Raw genomic sequence first — 13,287 nt, 5'->3', positions numbered from 1 at the left:
CTGCTCTGAGATACGTTTGAAGAGCTCTTGGATGGCGGTGCTGTTACCGATGAAGGTACCAGACATCTTAAGACCACGTGGTGGGATGTCACAGACAGCGGTCTTGACGTTGTTGGGGATCCATTCAACGAAGTAGCTGCTGTTCTTGTTCTGGACGTTCAACATCTGCTCATCGACTTCCTTCATGGACATACGGCCACGGAACATAGCAGCAACGGTGAGGTAACGGCCATGACGAGGATCGCAAGCAGCCATCATGTTCTTGGCATCGAACATCTGTTGGGTAAGTTCGGGTACTGTAAGGGCACGGTATTGCTGGCTACCACGGCTGGTCAGAGGAGCGAAACCTGGCATGAAGAAGTGGAGACGTGGGAAGGGTACCATGTTGACAGCCAATTTACGGAGATCAGCATTGAGTTGACCTGGGAAACGGAGACAGGTAGTGACACCACTCATGGTAGCAGAGACGAGATGGTTCAAATCACCGTATGTTGGGGTGGTCAGTTTCAAGGTACGGAAGCAGATATCGTACAGGGCTTCATTGTCAATACAGTATGTTTCATCTGTGTTTTCTACCAGCTGATGAACTGAGAGTGTGGCATTGTATGGTTCTACCACAGTGTCTGATACTTTTGGTGATGGTACAACACTGAATGTGTTCATGATACGATCTGGGTATTCTTCACGGATCTTGCTGATGAGGAGTGTACCCATACCGGATCCGGTACCACCACCAAGGGAATGTGTAAGTTGGAAACCCTGAAGGCAGTCACAGCTCTCGGCCTCTTTTCTGACAACATCTAAAACTGAATCTACGAGTTCAGCACCCTCTGTGTAGTGACCCTTGGCCCAGTTGTTACCGGCACCGCTCTGACCTGTTAAGACAAAATTAGAAGTAAGGTTAGCATGTTTGCATCATCACAAAGTAACTTTTAATTCACATACTAATGAAAGCTGGTTGTCATCGATAAATTACTATCTTGTTTCACTAACAGGATAGATGCCATGAAGGTTGTACATAAAGCTGTGAGAAATAAGAATAGAGTATTGACTTACCGAAAACAAAGTTGTCTGGTCTGAAGATCTGACCGAATGGTCCAGAACGGACAGAGTCCATGGTTCCTGGCTCCAAATCTACCAAGACAGCACGGGGTACATATTTGCCACCAGTGGCTTCATTGTAGTATACGTTGATTCTTTCCAACTGCAGATCGGAATCGCCATGGTAGGTACCGGTTGGGTCGATACCGTGTTCATCGGAGATGACTTCCCAGAACTGTAATGACAAACAGAAATAAGGATTTTACTTTGTGGCCAACAGTAGTGATTGAGGCAATGTCACCAATCAATAGACAGTATAGCGGGTCACAGTCAGAGTATTGGAATTTTGGAGTGCTGCTGTGATGTCATTGCTTTTGCTTTTGGTCGACCTCTCGAGTTCATATTGTAATAGTTGCAGTTTACAATTCGTAACATGTCATTTGCCGTTTAAAGTTGATACATACATGGAAATCGAAATAGCGCTGACCTATATAAATAAGACATGTAGTTTACCTTTTAAAATTTTGGTATCGTTTCAACACAAGTAAAGCGAGAGCCTCGGTCCATTTATCGCGTTTATTTTGGCTTTGAAATGAAATGAAATGAAATTTTACGAGAAACATGACCTCGATTCCTGTACAATTTCCCTCAGAATAAAAGCTTTAACTCATTATTGAATTTCATTTTATCAGAACACCTGTCGATTGAGTCGAACGCTTCGAGCAAAGACAGTGTTGCTACGGTCGTCATGTAAACAAACTTGTTGCTATGCACTTTTTCGCATCGACTTTGACGGTCACGTTCATGGACGATAAATTCACTCTTGTAAAATTATCTCTTTACTTTATAATTCCTGACTATTTTTTACATTTCGTTAAAATGTTTGAAGTTTAATTTATGTTAGAATTTCGTACGTTTATATAGTGTAGTATAGGCTGCGCGAGACGTCTTAATGATCAAAGAAGTTCTACTTCCATTGTTTATTTGTATTTTGGCGAAATGAGTTGGTATATAACAACTCGGAGTAGAAGAACGAAATTGTAACAATCAAACTAGACTTTGAAATCAGTAATTTGGTTTGTTCCATTTATTGTGGCTAGTTTCCCCCTTTGCATGATAGTCGATTACAAGAAGTTTGTGTTTAACTCGTAGTTTGGTTGTTATGGGTGATGTCATACTCTGGTAGTCATTTGCATAACAATACGTTTATTTGCATAGTTTAGTCGCCAATGAACTAACTATTCCTGAACTACTTTACTCGGTTCGTGTTGGTGCCTGTTTTGACTATCACCTGTCAAATAAAATGTTCATTTACTCGGCCATGTTTACTCTTGTTGTCAAGGGTATTCCAAACACAGTCGTGATTTTGTCACGGAGTTCCTGTTAAGAACATTGGTTAATAATTATGTATTTCCCCCCTTTTTAGATGTACGGTTTTAACTATTCGCAAATTACTAGAACTCTAGCTGGGGTTGGTGATACCGTTTATGTCCAAACATGTGATAATTTGTTTTACGGTTGACCTGTTTTGCTCAGAAGGTCGTAAAACATACTAGAAAACATGCATTGAGCGCTCCCATTTACACTCCAACATTTTTACAATGAACAGAAACAGTTGTCACGGAACTCAGTTTCGAACTTTGATCAGTTTTGTTTAATTTAACCCGCCTAACGTGTGGCGATTTGACACGTCTCACGATTGAATTAGGTAATTATTTACTCCTGTGCCATTGAAGTCTGTTATGCAAATGATTCCAGATTCGAATTTGTTTGAGCCTGACCATGCCGGGTAACGGTTTATAAATTCAAAATTACGTATTCCCAAGGTTGTCAAGGACGAGTTTAACTTGAACCAATGTCAAACAAAACGAAACTTTAAAAAAATAAACCAGCATATTGGTTGTGTTTAAGGGCTGTACTTTACCCACAGTCACTGGTTTTCAGTCACAACTTGTGTGTTAAGAATTCAAGTTGACCAAAAATGTGAGATTTTCAGTTGACCTAAAATGCAACAGTTTGACTTGACCCAAAATGGAAGTGTGGTTTAGTAATAGTATCAGAGTTTGTCATTTCGCCTCCTCCATTTTTAGAACTGGTTGTAGAAAACGTGACACGGGCATTCAAGACCACATGGTCAAATACAATTAGACTATTGAAATACAGGCTGTTACCACTCATTTATAAAGCTTTGTAGGTCTTGCAGGTGCAGAAATATTTTGCTACCGTACATGGTTGTCCGGGGCCACGTCTCGAACTGGTCCATGATGACGGACTTTACCGCGTAATGTAACATAGTATCTGACTGTCGTTAAAAATAGATTGGCAACAGTCAGACGTATGTCAAAATATACCAATTCACAATTCTAATATACAGGTGTAAATTAGCTTACCTTGGCACCAATCTGGTTACCGCACTGTCCGGCTTGAAGATGAACGATTTCACGCATTTTGATAGAAGTTTTTTTGGTAAATTTTACACACGTTAATCAATGTTGTCTGACTGCTGATGGGTCGTTCTTTTTTCGGATCATGAGCCGATGTCCCTTTATATATGGTACATGACTGTTCACGTCCATTTATCCCTACACGCCCTACTATCGAAGTAAATCAATACATCCTATACAATGTTGCCGAATTAATCACTTAGCATAATGTAGTTCTGCATAAATTATGTAGCGTTGGTGTCAATACATCAAAACATTGAAGACATTGTAGTCATCAACGTTACTGTCATAGTACATATTCACTGAAACTATTATTGCAATGTTGTCGATACCATACCCCCCAAAATACAACGAACGGATACAGTTTCATATTAACAACGCCTGGTTTCTATTTCTATGCATATGACTTAAAATATATCAAACACGTGAGCTCAATACATAACTATTTTGTACGCTGGAAAATGATTATCTCCACTGAGAGCAGAAACTATCGGAAACACACTCTAGGATGTGAACGACTATATATAATTAACATCATTGCAGAATATACAAAAATGATAAGACTTGGGATGTCATTGAAATACCGATAGGCAGTATCTTCCATCGACCTTTTTTATTTACGTTCGAGGCTGCATTCCATACCCAACATGCCTTGCGATTTATCGTAACGTTCAAGTCACGTGATACATCCATCATCGACGACGCGACATAAAGGTCGTTGACTTAAAATACCCGTATCCCCAATATCAACGGACGTTGTCGGTGACAATATACAGCTTGTCTACGGGTCTATTGTCCAATAATTCTTATTTGTCACCGTACTCGAACCCAACCACGTCTTTGTATGATTCATACATTTACGCTGACAAACTGTACTGTATTTATCAGGTTCATAATGTCGGTGTATTTAGATTCGAGCTCTGGGAGTTCAGGAACCGTGTTTAAGTAAACAAACCGACAAACAAAATATGCATAGGTAAATGAAATGTCAATTAAACTCACGGACAACTATCTATATACATGCTTATATGTCTATACGGACCCTATATACTATTGAAATAATGTAGTATGTACTATCCATAGAAACAACACGTGTTCATTGCATGGATAGTGACACTTCATTTAGCCATGAATATTTTTTGTTTGTTTGCAACACGGTTCCTGGGGTCCCTGTGGTTTGAGATTGAGTGTTTTCACACACACACACACGCACACGCACGCGCGCGCGCACACACACACACACACACACACACACACAGCATGGATGAGGATAGGCACCCCTGGGGGGGTATTCAAAAAAGGTGACGAAGGAAAGGTTGTTTAAACTGCGGATTCAACCTGTAATCCTCATTTTACACTACCGCCTAAAAAGAACAACATTTATGGAGAAAATATTGAATTTATAAACTGATATGTAGAAAATAAATCAGTGGTTACAAATCATTATTTTGTGTTGTTATTGTACCCCACTTTCCATTTCCTTGCATGTGACCACAGTCCTCTGTGATGTGACGTTGCGTTTTGCGGCAACTCGTTATAACATATTGCTCCGAATAAAAAAACTAATAAATTAACATTTCTATGTTATATATATATAATGTTAAACATGATCTTGTGATCAACAAATGCAAATGTACTGGTATCTTTAAAATGAAGCATTTGGTAAGACATCTGCAATGATTGTCATAAATATATGTAACTTTGTATTGATAGATTTCCTATACTGTTTGTTCCTTTGCCAATCGCACAGTGCCCTAGATCATGTTCTGTCGTTGTTGTCGGCCAAACATGATTAGTCTACAGTGAATACATATCAAGTGAAATTCGTCAGCTGGATTATCTGAGCAAGTAGATAACCATAAATACTCTGTAGAACTTAAAACTTACAAAACAGAACAGACAAAGGAGACGGGTCAACTCGTAGGTTCATACGAAGATGGATGTTTTATTCAAAATGGCACAGTCTGCAACTTGGGGTTCATCTTCTAAAGTCAATATACAAAATAGAAAAACACAATTCACACACTAGCTAAGACTTATTTAGGATAAATTTGAATTATAACAGTCTCAGACCACCAGTATAGTGGTACAGTTGTGGTTCAGTATACTCTAGAGGGGTTGAAATCGAGTTCAAAGTTTGTGGCATTTTCCGAATTCATTACGGATTAAAAATTGTCATAGCAACATGTTCATGTCACATTTAAAGTCCTTCTTCATCCTTCATCAGTTGCTAGACACGATTCAATATGTTTAATTGTTGGAATAACAGGAACAATGAAATATAAAACAAAAATAACCATCAAAAAGACCATAAAGTTGCAGGCTGTGCCTCCTTTACTCATAAAACCAAAAGAATGAATTTCCAGTTTATAGTATTGCATATAAAGTGCTACAAAATAATTGTGGAACACACTTACTATTTGACAAGAAATGTCATTAGGAATTTAGAACAATATTTTGTAAATGTCTAAAAAGGTGCGTGAAGTATAGTCATGCATACTTCAAGCAAAGTTATGAATCAGTAGAATTCATGAATTGAGACAAGTAATTTCATAATAATCATGATATGAGTGATGTACTTCATTAATGTCTACGATTTCCAGGGTTTTCTCTGTTTGTATGCTTGCTCTAGGCTTGTTCTTCTTCTTGATCTCCCTCCTCCTCATCGAATTCACCCTCCTCTTCAGCTGTTGCATCCTGGTACTGTTGGTATTCAGACACCAAGTCATTCATGTTGGACTCGGCTTCAGTGAATTCCATTTCATCCATACCTTCACCAGTGTACCAATGCAAGAAAGCCTTACGACGGAACATAGCGGTGAACTGCTCGGAAACTCGCTTGAAGAGCTCTTGGATGGCGGTGCTGTTACCGATAAAAGTAGCTGCCATCTTCAGACCACGTGGTGGGATGTCACAGACAGCGGTCTTGACGTTGTTGGGGATCCATTCAACGAAGTAGCTACTGTTCTTGTTCTGGACATTCAGTAATTGCTCGTCAACCTCCTTCATCGACATACGGCCACGGAACATGCAAGCTACGGTGAGATAACGGCCATGACGAGGATCGCAAGCAGCCATCATGTTCTTAGCATCGAACATTTGTTGGGTCAGCTCTGGTACAGTCAGGGCACGGTATTGCTGGCTACCACGGCTAGTCAGGGGCGCAAAACCTGGCATGAAGAAGTGGAGACGTGGGAAGGGTACCATGTTGACAGCCAATTTACGGAGATCAGCGTTGAGTTGACCTGGGAAACGGAGACAGGTAGTGACACCACTCATGGTAGCAGAAACGAGATGGTTCAAGTCACCATAGGTTGGAGTGGTCAGTTTCAAGGTACGGAAGCAGATATCGTACAGGGCTTCATTGTCGATGCAGAAGGTTTCATCTGTGTTTTCTACCAGCTGATGAACTGATAGAGTGGCATTGTATGGTTCTACCACAGTGTCTGATACTTTTGGTGATGGTACAACACTGAATGTGTTCATGATACGATCTGGGTATTCTTCACGGATCTTGCTGATGAGGAGTGTGCCCAAACCAGAGCCAGTACCACCACCAAGGGAATGTGTAAGTTGGAATCCCTTCGTAACAAAAGAAAAAGAACTTTATATATATATTTTATTTAAAAAATAATCATGGTAATTGCGCGATGTTTAAAAATAGAAGACACAGTGTGTCTTCTTGTTTTCCTCTTGTCCTTTTCACGTTTCTCTGTTTCTCGCGGCATGTCTCTGTATCCATTTTCTTACCTCTGTCTGTCTGTCTGTCTGTCTGTCTGTCTGTCTGTCTGTCTGTCTGTCTGTCTGTCTGTCTACCTGCCTGCCTGCCTGCCTGCCTGTCTGTCTGTCTGTCTGTCTGTCTGTCTGTCTGTCTGTCTGTCTGTCTGTCTGTCTGTCTGTCTGTCTGTCTGTCTGTCTGTCTCGCTGTGTAATTAATACTGTGACATAATTCTCTACTGAATTTTTGTAATATGCTACATCATTTGCTGACGTCACGGTCTTCATTTGATTATAACCTTTGGAATATTATGACTTTTTAAAAATGCATCAACGATTTACACTTTTGCTTTAAAGATGATTACGTTAAATTGATCAAGACCATTATGGTCAATTTACCTGAAGGCAGTCGCAGCTCTCAGCCTCTTTTCTGATGACGTCCAACACCGAATCAACCAGTTCAGCACCCTCTGTGTAGTGACCCTTGGCCCAGTTGTTTCCAGCACCACTCTGACCTGTGGAACGGAAAGTTTGTTTTCGCTGTCAAAGTCATATTTGGTAAAGTCGAATGACATGTACCAAATCTTAACGTTCTAGCGACAGAAATTTAGTGATTACGGCCCATTGAATATCAAACTTACCGAAAACAAAGTTGTCTGGTCTGAATATCTGGCCAAATGGTCCAGAACGGACAGAGTCCATGGTTCCTGGCTCCAAATCTACCAAGACAGCACGGGGTACATATTTGCCACCAGTGGCTTCATTGTAGTATACATTGATTCTTTCCAACTGCAGATCGGAATCGCCATGGTAGGTACCGGTTGGGTCGATACCATGTTCATCGGAGATGACTTCCCAGAACTGTAGTGAATGGATAAGGTAAAGGATATTATGGTTTAGTCGAAGGCACGTCGTCGTCACCAGTCCACAATAGGTTTTATTTAGTAAGCCTCGAGGACAAATCTTTGGCAAACATACCTTTTTATGAGAAGCCACGTTTTAGTGTAACACATGATCATCACATCATATATAATGTAATAGATCACATAAATACATACGAAGATGTCCTCATCCGTCATACGACATAAAAACATTCCCTGGGAATATTGGTAGCTTTTTAAATATCTACTCTCGGCATCTTTGCTCGAAATGTTCTCGACTTCTGTTGTGTGTATGTGCGTATAGGTCGGAGGAGCGCCGTTCGAAGACGTTATCGTCAGAGTGTAAATAACTGGTCCTATTATAACATCTGATGTGGGGTGTAGGGTCATTGAGCACCGTGTGGGAAACAACCTTTCATATGTAAATTTAACTTTATTTATTTATGTCACCTTTGCAACGGTACAAAAAAGAGCTATAAAATAGGATAAAATATACAGACATCGAACAAATACATATGACAATACAAAATCAAACAAAACTATAGACAATGGATCAAACTATAGACAGTGGATCAAGACGATCTATCGTCTATGGTTTAACCATAGACCCTTCAGTGGGTGGAGGGTCTATGGTTTAACGTACATATGGTGAAATAATGAAGAATATAATGACGGTTAGATTTCGATACATAACTTGCAAGATACACACTTCATTATTACTCTTCAGGTTGCCGGCCAAAAGTGTGGGTTATGCACACTGCCGCTCATCAATTCATTTTTTTTGTCTATTTATTGGTACTTATACTTGCACTAGTACAAGGAGTGTGTTACACTTAAAATGTCAAAGAGGTTTGGTGGTTTTCAAACAATACATGAAATCAAACAAAGAAAGCGTAAAGATGAGGACATTTTCTCTGGAAGTCGTGAATTGAGCTTTTTTGAGGAGTAAATGTAAAAACGGGATTATCTGTTAATCTGTCTAATTTACATTTTGTTTCCTTCGTAAACTCTACCCTCCACTTTCTCGTCATATATGTATTGTGGTTCCGTACACAACCATAGACAGTGACTACTCTACTGTCTATGACACAACTAACACATTCAGACGTCTTCAAGTAGCCCTCTAGTGGTGTCAATCACTCAATATTGCGTCTGTAGTATCTCATGTCACTCAGATGTAGTATCTCTGATGTCACTATCATACAGTACTATCATACAGTTCGAGGTTGTGTATAGTACGTTGCGAGGCCTTATAGTATTAGCAACCTCGTTGGATATCACCGTGCATAGCTTGTAGTTTATATATCTATACATTTAATTACCCAGACTGAAGTAGGAAATGAAATCATGAATATTCTGACACTCATTCCGAGCACTAGTAATATTTTTCCGGACAATAAGTGCCTAGAAGTGATTACCATTATATTAAATATAAGAATGACGTTTGTTTGAATGGGCACATCAATCATTTTATTGCCACACGTGACGTGAAATTTACAGCAGCTTTACTAGTGATTACGAGCAACGAACCCAGCAATGACGTCACAGTCAGCATTATAAGATCATGCAATCTGGTATGTTTTGTCATATTGGTGGTAAAAATAATAGTAATAATAATAATAATAATGATAATAATAATGATTAATGGGATGTAATTATTAAATAAACATGACTAAAATACTAGCTCTCAAGAACGCCACACATGTTCGCTAATTACCTGTAATGTAACCATTATGATTTAATGTCCAGAAGTGTTATCCAGGGATTGCCGATGCTATAGTTACAACAGGAGAATGTCATTTTCTTCTGTCAATGGCGTTTTAAAAAATATAACGAGTACTTTTTGCTTAATTTTTGAAGAAAAAACGTTGTTTTTTTCTCGAATTAACTGATTTCGAGGTAATATATTTTCCTTTATGTTTGCTATGTTTTTCGATTTATAACAGATTTTGAGGAAACAAGAGTCTTCTGACTATCATTATAATAGTTCTCAGCCGAACATAAAGTATTTTAGCCTGAAAGATCCAAGTCTTCCCTCCGCTTATATAGGACCTATCTTTTACATTCATGGAAATATAACGAAACCCATATATCGATGCCATTATTCCACAATGACAAATTTAAACCACTGAATATACATGTAAATGTGTGGCATATCCAATCAGCTCTGTCCACTGTTGATATTTCCGAATTCACTGTTAGGGCACGGACGGACCAAAAAGCATTATTTGTGTAAGAAACAGCGCAATCAATGCCGTGATTGTGTAGTGCATGCATGACTATGTAAACCCTAAACCAGCAACGGATTAAGTTAAAAGGACAGCGAACGCTTGTCACGAGATAGACTACAATACCAAAAGGAAAACAACTTTGCCTTAAACATGTAATGATAGCTTTGAGATGACCGCGTAGGGCCCTAGGATGAGCGGGTAGAGTGGGGTGTGTGGAGAGTATACGAAGCTTACTGAATGCAATTTTTTAAGAATTAACATATAACCAGGCCTGTTCTATAAGATGAATGTGCATACTCAGTCGAAAATATAACGTACTATTGCTCACATATATGTAGTACGTATAAATCATATATAATGTCATTGTAATCTTTGTACAACTACACTATAGACCACGACTGAAATAAAAATGTCACGCTGCCAGAAGGTGGTCGTGAATATAAACATCACCTACCTTGGCACCAATCTGGTTACCACACTGTCCTGCTTGCATATGTACGATTTCACGCATTTTGATTTGTTTTCGTGGATAATTTTACGACCGTGGAGAAGACTGTGTTAAGTGATTGGTGATCCGCCAAGAACTGTAGTAATTCCCCGATGATCCTCTTGCTGTTTTTATTTGACTGTTCACAGTTAGCATTCGTGTTCATTTACCCACATCTCTGTATCAATCCGCTGTCTCTAGGTGTCATAGGCGTTAGGGATGAGGGTTAATCGCTGTGCAAACAAATAACCCCGGGCGAGAATTAGAATGAACGCTTTGACTTAAAAAACGGCAAAACTGGCATAAAATGAAACTGAATAAGAATGAAGGGATCATTTTATTAAACCGTTATGATTGATACATCCACCATAATAATGTATGTGCCATGCACTACGTTTGTTTCTATGGCAACAACGTGTTTTTCTGTCGCGATAGCGGTTCTATATAAGAGACCTTTCGCTCATGAAGGGTGAAAACGTTTAACGGGGATCACGCAATTGTATGCAATGCACATAGTAGAGATTTGAATTTTAGTTGTTGTTTTTTTCCACACCCTCTATTACAAGTATCCTTATATATACATCACTGCACTCCGTAATAACATACAAGGGGTTGGTCCTTCAATGGAGACATTCATATTTAGATAGGGAAAAAAGAACGTGCCCGATCACTACGAATTCGTTGAAATGTTTGTCAAAAGCAATCCACAAAGTCTTTATCTGACGTGTGTCGTCTGCCATGGTGACCCTATGATAAGATGTAGACATACCAATCTTATAAAAATGAGTCCACACTGTGATTTGTAATCAAATGTTGTTTAAAGTGATGTCTCATATTTGGAACGAAATTTGGTCACAATTTTCAGTACTGTCATGTCTCATAGATAACCAGGATTATATGTTTTACTACGATAATACAGATATTTCACGGTTTGTAATTCTAGGGAGCATCTATTGCGAGTGTACAAACAGGTAATCTAATGACACGCACAATTCTATGGAAAATGAATATCCGTCATTGTGAAACGAATAGCCATCAATTATGCATTCTACTGAAAGTAAGTAGAACACACACATACTTATGTCACGTGAACATGTATTTTTATTTTATTTTTTGGGGGTGGGGTATTTTGTAAATGTTCATCTTTGACAAACATTTCAACGAATTGTGCGCTTCAGCGTCAGTTACCTGTTTGTACGTACACAATAGATGCTCGCTTTAATTATTTTGAAATGATTACCATAAAACCCTGATTTAACTATTCTAGTGTACTATTAATGTAAATGGCTTCGATGACGCTGAAAATGTTTTCTGTCGTTTTTAGTACTGTTAATGGCATGATATGATTTTCCTGACAATTCTAAATTATTTTATCAAATCGTTTATGTACAATTACATCAATACCAGGTTTAAGTTCCTAGGTCCTACCAATAGCAAGTGTGGTGGCATGCTGCTTAGCTAGACAACAAATACCGTATAATATGCAACAAAGACCAACTCCACAACGTATAGAACGGTTTATGCCCCTTCACCCGGGCTTTGATGAAGTTTTCAGTGCAGTTTGTTTTAAAATTATGTTGAGGTATGCATATGATAAATATAGATTTTTAGTTTTCATTAGTAGTGATGAAAATTCATCAATTTTCTGGGATGATTAGCTGTTGAAAGCTAGTGAGATACCCCCTCCCCGTTCTTGTTAAACGTGAGAACACAGTTGCTGTACCATGTATACAAGCAAATACAAAGAAATAGGAAAGAAAAGAAATAATCGCCATCGATAGATGACAAGGTTCTGACTTGCCACGATTAGTGTTTATCATATTGAAATAACAATAGATAACAGTCCCAGACATGAGTTATCACGTGATCATAGATCTCCGTTGACTTTCGTTGACCCCATACACAGCAGTAGCTTATCAAGCAATAGAAAGCGAATAATTGACAATTTCTATTGAAGCTATTGTTTTCTCCCAATTGTTCGTATCTGTACTCTCTCATAGCCACATGATAGAGGTCACATTATACGACGAAAGGTGAGAGTACACTTTTATTTGTAAGATAACAGCGTACGTGTTCGATATTGTTAAACGATTTTAGGCAACCACGGTTTATTTATAGAGCGTGAGACGAAATTAAACTTATTAACATCATGGTACGGGACCATTCATCCGACAAGAGAAGCATCCAAGGGAATTCCGTGCATTAATACAGACGGTCCATCCATCCATCAATTTATTATTCATACAGAGTCAGCTGACCCAACCCGGGCACCAACCCCCATCAACCAAACAACCAACCAACCAACCAACCAACCAACCAACCGACCGACCGACCGACCGACCGCCCACCCACCCAATCAACTGACCAATCAACCAAAAAACCAACCAACTAACCATTAGCTAATGGTTTCAGTTCAAATGAATTACATGCCTAAATGTAAATGATTTATTTAAGTTTCAAATGAATTACATGATTGTTTACTTGTT

General features: G+C 38.9%; 2 protein-coding genes across 2 annotated transcripts in view; both read right to left on the bottom strand.

Annotated features, from left to right (window-relative positions):
* Window positions 1–3,585, bottom strand: part of LOC144447865 (tubulin beta chain-like) — a 4,011-nt gene extending 426 nt beyond the window's left edge. The window contains exons 1-3 of the mRNA XM_078137983.1: window positions 3,432–3,585; window positions 1,057–1,276; window positions 1–875 (exon numbers count right to left, since the gene is read on the bottom strand). The exon at window positions 1–875 is cut by the window's left edge and continues 426 nt beyond it. Of these exons, the coding sequence (XP_077994109.1) occupies window positions 1–875; window positions 1,057–1,276; window positions 3,432–3,488 (1,152 nt within the window). The 5' untranslated portion in view covers window positions 3,489–3,585. The remainder of the gene's footprint in view (window positions 876–1,056; window positions 1,277–3,431) is intronic.
* A 1,825-nt stretch (window positions 3,586–5,410) lies between these two features.
* On the bottom strand, window positions 5,411–10,955 carry LOC144447871 (tubulin beta-4B chain-like). Its single transcript, XM_078137994.1, has 4 exons — window positions 10,769–10,955; window positions 7,844–8,063; window positions 7,602–7,717; window positions 5,411–7,067 (listed from the first exon to the last, which is right to left on the bottom strand). The coding sequence occupies exons 1-4, from the start codon at window positions 10,823–10,825 to the stop codon at window positions 6,114–6,116; spliced, it is 1,347 nt and encodes a 448-aa protein (XP_077994120.1). The 5' UTR covers window positions 10,826–10,955; the 3' UTR covers window positions 5,411–6,113.
* Window positions 10,956–13,287: the final 2,332 nt, after the last annotated feature.

Source organism: Glandiceps talaboti, chromosome 16 (assembly GCF_964340395.1).
Source record: "Glandiceps talaboti chromosome 16, keGlaTala1.1, whole genome shotgun sequence".
Classification (NCBI taxonomy): Eukaryota; Metazoa; Hemichordata; class Enteropneusta; family Spengelidae; genus Glandiceps; species Glandiceps talaboti.
Note: the sequence above shows the minus strand (reverse complement) of the source record. Positions and strands in the feature narration are given on the sequence as shown.

Excerpts from the sequence above, each read along its gene's own strand:
- LOC144447871 (XM_078137994.1), bottom strand. The coding sequence starts at position 10,825 with ATGCGTGAAATCGTACATATGCAAGCAGGACAGTGTGGTAACCAGATT. Across the intron at positions 8,064-10,768 it reads GTAACCAGATTGGTGCCAAG|TTCTGGGAAGTCATCTCCGA; the intron begins GTAGGTGATGTT and ends CATTCACTACAG. Across the intron at positions 7,718-7,843 it reads ACCAGACAACTTTGTTTTCG|GTCAGAGTGGTGCTGGAAAC; the intron begins GTAAGTTTGATA and ends TCCGTTCCACAG.